This window comes from Diabrotica virgifera, chromosome 1 (genome assembly GCF_917563875.1).
Source record: "Diabrotica virgifera virgifera chromosome 1, PGI_DIABVI_V3a".
Classification (NCBI taxonomy): Eukaryota; Metazoa; Arthropoda; class Insecta; order Coleoptera; family Chrysomelidae; genus Diabrotica; species Diabrotica virgifera.
Genome location: NC_065443.1, coordinates 256,665,290 through 256,678,623, shown reverse-complemented (window position 1 = coordinate 256,678,623; position 13,334 = coordinate 256,665,290). Strand labels below are relative to the sequence as shown.

The 13,334-nt window shown below is 30.7% G+C and overlaps 1 protein-coding gene across 2 annotated transcripts in view; it reads right to left on the bottom strand.

Annotated features, from left to right (window-relative positions):
• The window catches only part of LOC114330903 (farnesol dehydrogenase-like), a 131,048-nt gene that overhangs the window by 39,386 nt on the left and 78,328 nt on the right, over window positions 1-13,334 (bottom strand). For both annotated transcript variants that reach the window (XM_028280338.2, XM_028280339.2), the window contains exon 3: window positions 584-836. In XM_028280338.2, the coding sequence (XP_028136139.1) occupies window positions 584-836 (253 nt within the window). The remainder of the gene's footprint in view (window positions 1-583; window positions 837-13,334) is intronic.

Genomic DNA, 13,334 nt, shown 5'->3' with positions numbered 1-13,334 from the left:
CTAATGTTAATTGTAGCGAACGTCTCTACCGGTGGTTTTTCTAAGACTACGTTAAAAACACTAATTTTTTGAATTGGAGTTCTGGTTGAAGTTTTGTTTCGTATCGAATTGAAATTTGACACGAATAAGCGCCGATGTTTATATAAACAAAGATATGACCATTCCTTCGCCGCTTAGGATGTTTATAAACATGATGTACAAACATGAAAAGTAGCCGGAAACGGCAAAAAATTTGAAACTTTCTTGTTTATTTATGAAGCATAACGTAAACAATTAACGTAAAAGTGAAATTATGTATAGTTCATATAATTAGCTACCATCTGTAAAAGTTTCAAGTTACTACATTGTAAAAACAAGAGAATTTAAGCATTTTCCATTAAAATGGTTTTTTTTATTTAAACAATTAATAAACATAAATTTTTTTTTATTGACTCTTTGTGTATTGTTCCCGCGAATGCGTATGTCTGCAAATTTTTAGTCATTTGTATTGACGAAAAGGCAGTCAAATTAACGTTTAAATATTTAATCCAAACGATTGAACTAAAGAAAAGCGGTTAAAAATAGCTAGAATTCATATACATACCAAGTAGGTTTACATCAATTATTTTTTTCCAAACTTCAGTTGTTCCGTCACATAAATTTTGCTTGGTTAAACAACCTGCGTTATTTATTAATACATATATCGGTCCTAAATTTTTAGATACATAATCGAAACATTTTAGAATATTTGATTCAAGGCTTAGATCGCATTCTAGCGGATAGAATTTACCAGCTTTATCTGTCAACTTCTTTTGGAGTTGGTCCATCATGTCTACTCTCCGAGCTAGACCAACAACCTAAAAATAATTAAAGCATTGACTATATGAATTTACAATATTTAAATTAATAATAACAACGTGCAACAACATGAAAAATGATAATTAAAATAATAGAAAATAAACAACAATTCACTGATGATCTAAATAACCAGTATATATCCGCCAAATAGAGTAAATTCCATTAAAAATAAATTTTTAGTATTTTTTGTTAGTTAAGTGTACCTAATAGTTGTGAATTTTTTTAACGAAAACTTTTTATACATACTATGTCACGTAACAGTGTACCAACTTGTTTATTTTAAATAAAATATCTCCCACATATTGTCCAATTTTTGAATTGTTCAGAACATTCTAGATATGCGTTATGTACAATATCCTAAACCTATCTTCATTCCGAAATATTTTATTTCCAATTATTTCCCAGATATTAAAAATATTAAAAATTCTCTCATTGCTCACCACTCATTATTTATCTCCCATTTAGGTTTTGATAATGAGACAGTTATCAAAACCATTTCAGAGTTTGTCTTACTCATATGCAATGAAAAAAATTATAAATGTCCATAAAGGAAAATTTTTCTGTAGCTGTATACCATTAACCAAAAAAAATTTATTGAAAAATCCTTTATAAAAGGTATTTATTAAAAAACCCTCAAAGGGCCATGTATAAATCACAAAACGTTACCTCCGTAACCGTCTGTAACCGTCCGTAATGTAAGGACATAATTGTATTTCAAACAAGTAACTCACGTTCCTTGTGAGGAATCATACGATACCAAAGGTCATATCCATACGGATTTTTATCTATCACTTGGATTCATTAATAATAATGTAACTCTAACATATTTTGTTAACATTTAAACGGTTTCTACCCATGTATTTTTGATGGATCAGCAGATGATGCCTGCATCAGCATTGATGATGATCTATGTAGATCGAAAACGTTCTGTGATTTAGATGTGGCCCTTTGAGGGATTTTAAACAAATTTTCTTTTTTCTAAAATCTTTTATAAAGAATTTTTCAATACATTTTTTACTTTTTTTATTTTAACATGTTGAACGTCGTAATGTTATAATTAGTTTTCCCTATTTTTAGGGCAGCTCGCGCCGCCACCTTGACTTGCCACTGGGGTACGGCGTTATCTAACTGCCCCCCGAACTACCTGGGCCCATTAATCCCAATCTCGCCCCATTGCCGAGAAAGTTGTGGATACATCTTAATGAGCGGAAATTCCAAATTTGATTATAGTGTTGAAAGTAAGAATATAAATATTTTCAGTTATTCACTTCAGTTGCAAGTATTACGATATAGTGTCCGATTTTGTCCGTTAGTGTTTAACTTTTAAATGGCGAATCCGACGACTATGTTTAGTCAAAGGGCAGAACTTTAATTAAAAATTAATGAATATAAATATTCAAAGGCCCATGTCTCCATAGATGGAAAAGTTAGATGACGATGCATAAAAAAGGGTGTCAACAAAAAGTGTACACAAAGAAAGGTGATGAAAATTACGGTATTCTTGAAAAAGCATCGGTGGAGCATAATCATGCTCCAGATATCCACGTTGACCGGCACATTTTTAGTAATTCTACAAAGAGAAAAGCTGTAGAAGATATACGTGAAAGACCTTTAAAGATTGTCCACAAGGAATTGAGGAAGGAAAATTTCAGCAATGTACCACTGACCACGAAAGACATTTCTTGCGTTCGAAGAAATATCTATGCAGCAAGATGAAAATCCACACAATCATTGCACAACTCACATGAAGAAGTGTTAGTGAACTTCAATTTAAAAACAAATACAGGCGAAAACTTTTTATTATCTACGAAAATTAATTCCGCAATTTTTAGTTGTTTCACAAATCTTTACTTTTTGTATAATGTAGATTCTTTGCATGTAGATGGAACTTTTCAATACTGTTCTAAATATTTTTGTTAGATTTTTACTATACGTTCCTACAAAAATGGTTTTTATGTTCTTTCTAGTATTTTGTTTGTTACCAAATAAATCACAGCAATCGTTCAAAAGTACTTTTGACACATTAATAACAATATGTACAGATTTGAATGTAAATTTCAAACCAAGCGAATAATTTCTGATTTTGAAAGAGCGATTCAAAATGCAGCCAAGTTAGTGTGGCCCGATATTATTATTTTTTGTTGCAAATTTCATTTAAAACAAAGTTAGTACCGAAAAATTGAAAATTTAGGTTTGTCCTCGGAATATAAAAATCAAACTGTTATTGGAAAATATTTAAAATTGTTTTTTGGCATTCCTTATTTAGATCCAAATGATGTTGGTGACTTTTTTCTGATGAAATTTTTAATATTATGGCAGAAGATGACAGAGTTTTGCAATTTTGTCATTACCTAGTTGATAATTATTTAACGGAATGTTCAACATTTCCACCTCACATGTGGGCTTCAAATTCATCACCTCTTATATTTACTACAAACGCATGTGAATAATTTCACTCGAAATTTAACGAATGTTTTTATAAATCACATCCTGAAATATTTAAATTTACAGCCATTTTTTAGAATTTTTAAGCAGAAGTATATGTAAAAATTAGAACTGCACATAGATTCGAAAGAAAACTTGATAAAACGGCAAAAAGAAAAGTTGATTTTATTGAAAATAGGCTAAATGAATATTACGTTAATCAAAACATTACTAAATTAGACTTCATTAAGTCAGTTTGCAATTATTATGCAGCTAACTTCTAAAATCTTAAATATAGTGTTCACTCTTACTTATTTTAATCACTAATCAGACATTAGAAGTAAGCATTGTTATTGTTTAACTGTAGTTTTTGTTGTTGTATATAAGTTAATGTAGATTTATAAATAAACTTTATTCGATTATATTGTTATAGCTTCATTATTTAATCATTTAAAATTTTTGCTCATGCTTTGGGAATAGGGAACTTGCACATAAAAATATTTTTGCATAAAATTGTTAATTTATGCTTAAAAATGATAAATTTAAAATATTACGTCTTAACAATTAATAGTGTACGTACAACAACTGGTTATAATTCCGCGCCCGAAATTACCGTTTCAAACAACTTTTAAAGCGCGCGCTTGGGTCTGACGTCACCAACCATGATATTTACCACTGTTCTCGTTTGGCTACTGCCTAGTGCCAGACGTGCACTCTGCAGATAATATCTTGTAAAGATTTTCATGATTTCATAATATTATTTTTAGCTTACGGAAATACATTTTTATTTTACAACATAGGTATCTCAAATGCCAAATTATATTATAAAGTTTGAACAAAATTAAATACCTACATTAATATCACATTTCTTAAAAAATGTAAGTACATAGATACTACTAAAAAATTACTTATAAAAAGAAAAAGAAGGAATGTTTTATTATAATATATAAATGTATATTTAGTTTAAAATATGAATTTCATTCTCACATAAAGAAATAAAAAATATTTATGGATGAAACTTTATTTTATCAAATTTTTATTCCATTTATTTTTAATAATTATCAGATCCAAATAGATGCGGGAAAATATTTACACTCCAAAAGCCTTGTGCTATACTAATCAAACTTTTGATAAGATCTGCGTCCTATTCTATCCAAATATAAGTAAATTTTGAATTATTTTTAAAGTGTGTATCTGGTAGGCAAAATCAACACTTTTTTTTCAAATAGAAACATTATTTGCAACTGTACTTTTGCATTGTACATTGTAACATTGGTTATTTGGTTGTCTATTGGTTATTAAATGTTCCAAATATATGTACTTCTGGTCGTAATATTTTGTAATAAACAAAACTAAAACCTTTAATTTATAAATGTTTTAAATTTATAACAAAGAAGAAAGAAAATAAAAATAACTTAAAAATAAACAAAACTTTTAGTAATAAAAGTCAGAGTAACTAAAAACTATTGTTATAAACAATTTAAACGTGTTTATTAATAATACTTATAATAGGTACCTACTTATTTGCCTCCTCGCATTTCTCAATAGAATAACTTTCACTGCTTTTTATAAAATTTGCCACCATGAAGACATCAACTACTGTAGATTGTCAGATTGACTTTTTGAAAAACCCTTGTCAGTCATATTATACATTTAAAAACACTACTTTATAAAGTAGCACTCAGAATGATCAATTTCAGTTTGAAACTAAATATACTTATTATGGAACTATACAAGAACACAAATACCTTGGAATTTCCAATTAAATAATATGATTAAAATGGAATTAATACAATCCCCAAAACAACCTTTTTTTGAACTTTTATTTACAATCAACTTCTACATGAGAGTTTTAAGTAAATGTGAATGAATTTGTAAATAATTTCGAAATATCCTAGCGGCTTTGTTGTCGACTCATAGAAATCTAGCAGGTAGACGTGGGTCGTGACTCGTGACGTCAGACCCGTTTACGCGGAACAGCCCTATTCATTTATTTGTATTCGTATTCATTCCATTTAACTGATACACTCTGTATGAACTTTTTTATAATTCCAGTCTATATAATTCTCAGATTATTTGTCCACATAGCTTAAATTTTTAGTTGCAATTTAATTGATTTTTCTATTTTTATTTTTTTATTAGATTTTTGAATAATTTATTGCTTGATTAATTTTTATTAGATTTCGCTAGAAGTTTAATTACTTAATTTAGCAGATTTATGTGGGTCCTCTTAATGCAAATGCATGGTTATGATATATACAATATGGTTATAAAACATGTGTGTTCCGTTTAAGTCGCTGCAAAAAACAATTCGGCGAATTTTTTAAATTATGACGCACAGTTATATTCTACATTTTTTTCTACGTTTTTTTGTTTTAATTTAAACTCTTATTTTTCAAAAAACTAAGTTTTCAATCTAATAGCGTATAAAACAACATTCAAAAATGTCATTCCACACCCTACCAGACTGAAAATAATGGGAACCTTCTCTGGTAATTGATAATGGTCTTATTTTTCAGTTATTACCTATATTGTTACAAATTCAAACTCAAATTCGCATGCGTGTATAAACGTGACCAATTTCAAAATTGTCGTATTGCCAAGCAAAATGGACTTTAACTAAATGAATACTGGAGGTTTTTTTAATATGTGATATGCTAGATAAAAATGACTACTACTAGTTGCTATACAGCAGTGGTGCTCAGACTTATATTGCGTGGGATCTACCACATAAACTTTAAGCGTCCAGCGATCGACTGCTAGTAAAAAAGAAACAATTTTGAAAACAAAAAACTTCATTGCACGCTTCTATTTGATAAAAAGTTGTAACTACAGAGAATTGTAATTAATTTGGATGTTGACGCATACCACTACATCCACAAGTTTTTCATATCATGTCACGTAATTACCGAGGGCCAAACGCAAGTGATGAGCGATATTCGTCAGTTAGTCTACCTTCACTAACTTTCATTGATTTCACTACATTTATTTGGGAAAATGCAGACTCACAAAACTATGTTGATCCAATGAATGCTGTGAGCTGCAGAGCTACTTGTCTCAAAAACGGATATTTGTCATTTGTCAGACGATATGATGGACCAAAATTTTTTATCGGTCGCTCTGTATTTAAGGTGTATGTATAAATGTATACATCCTAAATTATTTTCAGCACCTCATTCTGGACGGAAATGATCTCCATATTGAAAGTAATGTATATTTCGGTAGGAATTTTTTCCATCTCTTCATAAGAAAATAGTTTAGACATGAATGTGACAATATCTGTCACTTTTTTAAAATCAGCAAAGCGTCTTTCAAACTCGATGTGAACTTCTTGCAGCTTCGTCTCGTAATAAGCATAATTCAAATGAGAGGTTACCTACCTTTTTTTCAACGATATAAAGTTGTTTAAATCCTTTCTCTTCTCATCACTGCGAATGTACTGCGTTCATCATGTCGATAATTGTTTTATTTTTACCCTAAAGTAGTTCCAAATTAAGAACGTAAATGATTTGCTATATCTGATACGAATGCCAGATCACCATTTTTCGTTTTGAAGTAGATGAGTGTCATCTCCTCGTTCTTCTAGAAAAGAAATTCTTTTTTAAAGTAACTCCTGGAACCTATCAAAAAATTTTCAATGGTTCAACCACCTCTCATCTGTATGTAAAAGTAAATCAATGTGTCCCAAGAGTCGCTAGCTTCTAATTGCGCTTTAAAAAGACGTCATTGTATGCTTTGCGCTCTAATTGAATTCTCAATTTTTGTAGCCATGTTCATGGCGTCGTCCATATTTAAAATTTTGGAACACAAAACTTGCTGGTGAATGATGCAATGCAATGAAAGAAACGATAGAAAGTCATCGTCAGCTCGACATAAAGCAACACATCCATTGCTAGCGCCAGTCATGAAGGGTGCAAAATCTGTTGTAATACACACTAGTTTGTAAATCGGTAGCTCGTATTGTTAATTATTGTAACTTTTAAATCAAATTTGTATTTTCTCCACCAGTTTTTTATTTCAGAGGCAGCAGTGTTAACATATCTTCTTAAGCCAACATATCAGAAAATAACATCCGAATATCCGAATGAAAATACAAAACTTCCTCTAATTCTTTTTCAATTCCCTCCCTCCAGCATTTTTATCGGCCTTCCTCTTTTCCTTCTCCCTTGTGTTGTCCCACGTCAAAATCTGTTTAGGGATTCTGTGATCTGGCATTCTCTGTACATGGCCGAACCATATTAGTTGTTTTTTTATGTCATCAATTATTGTATGCGTGACTCCCATCATTTCTCGTATTCTCTCATTTCGTCGCCTTAATACTATAACTTGATAACTCGAAATTAGTAGTTCTGAGATAAACGGGTTTAAAGAATTTAAAGCTATTTGTGCTGCTACCATGACGTTGGCAAATACGGAATTCACTCTGCAGCTCTAAAATACTGTTCCTTAACTTTTTGGTTACTGATCTATTTATGAATACGGTGAAAATTTGTTTTCCAATATGGAAAATAATAGGAAAAATTAAAGTTATCAACTTTTAGCACTACGATAATGTTAACATTTGGTAATGTCGCATGTCGTGCCAAGTTGCATCTAAGTGAAATTTTTAAAAAACCTAATATGTTAAGCATTATTTTGGTGAAAATTAGCCCTCTGCCATGGGGGTTGCTATATCTGCTAACAATTCTCGAATTTTTGCATTAACATGAACCGAATAAACAGATAGCAATTATGTGGTAAGCTCAATGGTTTTGGAAAAACACGTGCTACAACTAGATAACTAGAGTTAGCTAGTTGTAGCATTCAGTGTATGTCGTATTCACGATTATTTCGATTAAATAATAACTTGATAACTTATCTTGTCAAGTTTTAGCACCGAATATTAGAGGCATTTGAGTTTTTTTAAATTTCGTCAATCATAAATAAATACTTAACCCGTTTGGAGAGAGTTATCAAGTTTTTTCACAATATGGAGGCAAATAAAATACATCTTGTGAACTAGTTATCTCAAAAACATAAATTTTGGAGTTATCAAGTTATAGTACTAAGGCGACGATTTGGTATCCGATTTCTTCTTAATTTGCCTGCTGCTCTTCTCCAGAAGTCTATTTCTGTCCTTAGTAACATTTATCTGTTCTTTGTTTAATTGGCTAAACTTCAACTACCATATGAGATCACCATTTAAGTATGGTATTGTATATTAGCTGTTTATTCGCTTTAGATATTTTTTGGTCATTTATCTTATCGAGTATCTGTATGTATCTTATCGAGAGTTCCATCTTGAGCTATCTTCATTCATCACAGTGTTTAATTTCTACCGCATCGTTTAATGTAATGGACTGCTTTATCCCTCCAAGACATATGGACATACACATACTAAATACAATTAATGTGTTAGGATTGAGTAAATAAGACTTAACAAATCCCTTGGAAGTATAAGTAAGAATTTATATGTACCAATGTGTAGTTTTAATCTTTATATGACTAAAAAACACACCTTAGAGCAATAAATTTCTGCATACAATGTCCAATGAAATATATGACAAAATTCTAAGAGGCAATTCGAAGATGCAAAAAAGAAATGGAAAATTATAACAATAAACCAATTCAAAAGTACAAAGGTTCTACAACCACGATCAACGGTTTTCATACCATTTAATTAAGAAAAATTTGAAGCATTTTTGGGAATCCATCTTGCCTCTGGTGTGCATAAATCTAATAGGGAACATTTACATAACTAAAATGTGGAAAACGGATTTCTTACCTCTTTTTCGTGATGATAAACATGTAAACTCGTCACAATAGGGCTTTTCATTCACAGTCATTTGTTTCGAGCTTCTGTCATATGTCGTATAATCCGTGTATATTAATATTATAGGTACACAGATTATAAAATATATGAAAAAAGCTCAAAACAAATGACAATCGATGAAAAGCCTTATTCGTGATTTTTGGACAAAACTGAACAGGAACTTGTAATAAAATTATAAGCCATATGATAACATAATAGTTGACGAACAATTATTTCCATTTAAAGGACACTCAAAATTTACATAAAAATACATACATAAATTCAAAACGTTTTTGGGCTTGCGATGCGAACACAACAGAATACCACAAGAATGGAGATCAGGCATCCTAGTAAAAAACTCTTCAAAAAGGGAGACAAATCGGACTCGAGAATTACAGAGGAATTAACACAACACTGAATTTAACAACCAAAGTGACAACAAACAAACTAAATGAAATTATAACACTAGTAGAAGAACCACAAAGTTTTAGGTCGGGAAGATCTAGGCTAGATCAGAGTCAAATTAAAGGACCTTATTCAATTATTGTACGCAAGAGAGATACCTCTAGGCAATAAAAACGATGGAAAATATCTACCAGAACATCACAACAAAAGTAAAAGTAGAAGAAGAACTAATTGAGCCAATTAAAGCTGGCAGTGGGATAAGACAGTGGGATTCTCTGAGTCCTCTATTGTTCAACATGATCTTGGATAAAATATTAAAAAAGTAGTAACTAAAAAAATCTACTTTGCAGACGACGGAATATTGATCTTTAAAGTGAAGATTATTAACAACGTATGGCGCCCCAATTTATCATAACAGCCAGAAAATTCAATATGTTAATTTGCCCTCCAAACGCAAAATGTATGGTTATTACTAGAGCTCGGGAAATATGCACTGAAAAACCCTAAAATATGCATGCAAATATGCACAAAAAACAGTTGAAATATGCATTGAAATATGCATTGAAATATGCTTTTGTGCATTTATTGCATATAAATAATAATCGCAGTAATCCTTGCTTTGAAGGTATTTAATTATTTATTTTATGCTAAAGTCAAAAAATATTTACTGAAATTTCTATTACCTACATCATTACTATCTATATTCATTTATTTTTTATATTTATCATCATCATTCTTTATTATATTATTATTACAATTACAACTATACATTATTAAATATTTTTCTAAATTTTCTATAGAAAAACTCTTAATAATTGTTTATACACGGAAAAACTTCTTTCTACTTCACACATGAAGTTAAAAGAGCAAACTTAAAATTTTGTACAATTGAAGGTTCTACCTATAAAATTAAAGTATCTTTACATTTCCCCATCCTAATAATATTATTTATTTGAATTATATTCCCTTATATTATCTTAATAATATTATTTATAATTTTGATATCCCTCATTTTTCTTTAACACCGTGCAGAATTTTTGATACATTTTATTTGTTTCCCCAAGGTGTTTAATTTTTTCATTTAATGAATTGATAATTTCCATACTTTGGTCTAATGAAAATGTTTCGCTTTTCTAATCTAGTAATTGGTTCATTAATATTTACAAAATTGCTTTGGTTATGTGTCAAATTACTTTTTAATAACGGTTTTTTTAAAACATCCACACATTTTTATAGCAGCTGAGTTATCTACATCTAAACTATAAATGACGTCACTAATTCCCTCAAAATTATCGGTTATGGAATTTAGAGAATGTATCCATGTTCCCCATATATTAATCACAGGTTCAGGTGGTAAAGGCACATTAGGTAAATGATCTCTATACACCCGTACTCGCAGAAGGGCTTTTAAAAATATTCTTGACCATTGGAAATTCTGTCCTTACACTTTCTGTTACCTACTCTATTTAGTGTGTGCTAAATAAATAAATTTCAAAAAATATTTTTAAATGCTGTCCACCTTTGGTCATACTCGTATGGCGCAGCATCACTTAACAATAGAGCTGCCGAAGCTGCACTAAGCCGAAGCCGATGCCGAAGTTCAGCCTGAAGGATACCTTCGGCCGAAGCTGAAGCCGAAGGTGATTAAATATTTGCATTTATAGTAGGGATAGTCGATGGTCGATGTTTTGCCATTAGTATTTAGGTAGTCAAAACACCAGTAATCTTGAGTTTTAACGAATACAATAAAATTATTATAGTTTCTCAGAATTTTACTACCTGAGAAATATTCAAATGAAGATCTTTTGGACATCTTGGCCTATTGTTAAAATTTATATCCTACCTACTACCTGAAAGTTTGTAAAACGTTTTAGTTTATTAGGGTATAAAATAGGGTGTAAATATTATTCAAAGTATCAAAGGCTCGCCGAAGCATATTGTTTAGAGATTATTTATATAGTAAAGTATACTCAGAGCATTTTATTATTCCACCTTCGGCGAAACCTTCGGCTTCGTTTTGGCCGAAGCCGAATTTTGGCCGAAGGTTTAAATATTGGCCGAAGTTGGCCGAAGCCGATGCCGAAGCCGATTAATCGGTCGGTCTCTACTTAATTATAACTAAATTTTTTCACTAACAAAATGTGACTGAATATTGTAGAGTCCCCTTCGTCTCCTTTATTCGTCGTATCCTTGCCTTATAAATTGTAAAATGCATAGTTTAAAGATATTAGCACAAAAAGGGTTTAACTAGAATTTTCAGTAGTAATTGCACAAGAGCTCTGAAATTATCGAATTTTTCCCGAGTGACACTTTGACAGTTTTAATTTCACGAGCCGAAGGCGAGTGAAATTATGTCAAAGTGTCACGAGAGCAAAAATCCTATATTAATTTCAGAGGTCGAGTGCTATTTGTTGCGATTATTTCATGAATAAAACTGTTCAAAACCAAAATTTTATTGTAATTTATTTATGTAAGTACCATTAAACACATAGTTTTTATAAATATTTGACGATTGAAAGTCATCACTTTTATAATTTTTAAAACATTAATTGTCATTAATGTCACTGAATGTATTTTTTCGTAGCAACGAAGGGCATCTGACGTAATATACTTAACGACGGGAGATTATCAAAAATTATCGATTTAATTCAGATTTCTGTAGCTTTCTATTGGTCAGAATCTCCTATGAATGAAATAATCAGATTTATTGTTTAGATATGAGATTTCTCATTTCTCTTTAAAATATTTTCTGTTAGTATCGTTTGAGGCAAAAACGTCTGATAATATGCAATTTTAACAATTGCATATGCACTTATAAAATTTATCCAAAATATGCACTTAATATGCATTTTGCAATTTCCCGAGCTCTAGTTATTATGGTCCAAGAGCTGTGAGACATTTTTGAGTAGGTATTTTAGGCAAGCTGAAAATTTTTCAGGTGACTCTTCCATAATAGCCTAATACAAAAATGCCGGTCTGGCTGGAGGGTAGCGGTTATTTTCCCCAAAAATCCCCCCCAAAGTTAAAAAAGGGTAAAAATTGTTATTACAAAAAATATCATTGACGTGACTTTAAAGTAAATTTAAATATTCAAATATTAGGAAAATAAACAAGCCAGGCGATTTGAGGGCGATTTTAGCTCTGCAAGATACTTGCATGGGCGTCCCAGGATTATTTTCAGGGGATGCATATTAACTTCAGAAGATTTTATCTGAATCTGTACATACTATTAACAAGTATAAAATATACAACTATACATGCATAGCTATGTATATTCCTTCTGGACAGGGAGGTACAATTGTTATTTTGACAGGGTATTTTTTAATATTAAAAATAAATATTCTAAAAAAGGCAGCTTTTTGGTGAAATTTTTCAACTGCCATGTGATCAAACAAATTACGGGTTCATATAAATGAAAAGCGCTATAGGTAAGCAGCAGTGTGAGAAAGAGCGTATACCGATAGCTGTTTGCGTCCTCTGTTCTAGCGAAGTGAGTCCGTTCGCTCGAGAAAACTCACGTGACCTGGTGATACCCATGTTGTTGTGCCTCGAAACGTTAGAGTAATTGTTATATATTATAGTTTTTTAAGTAACTTTTCCTTAATTAAAGGAAAATAATACGTACTATACAATAGATTTTGCAAATATGATAGGAAATGACAAATTTATTATTATAAATATATAGGTAGAAAATTATAAAACTATAAACTAAATAAATTCTGTGTCCGAATCTTGTACTTCTTCTTCAAACTCCTCATCTGAGCTTAAATATTCATTATTTTCTTCTTCGTCAGACTCCCCTCGAGACTCAGATTCTTCTTCTACATGAACTGTAGATAGTTGTAATATGCATTTAGAATTTATTAAAAATTAATTA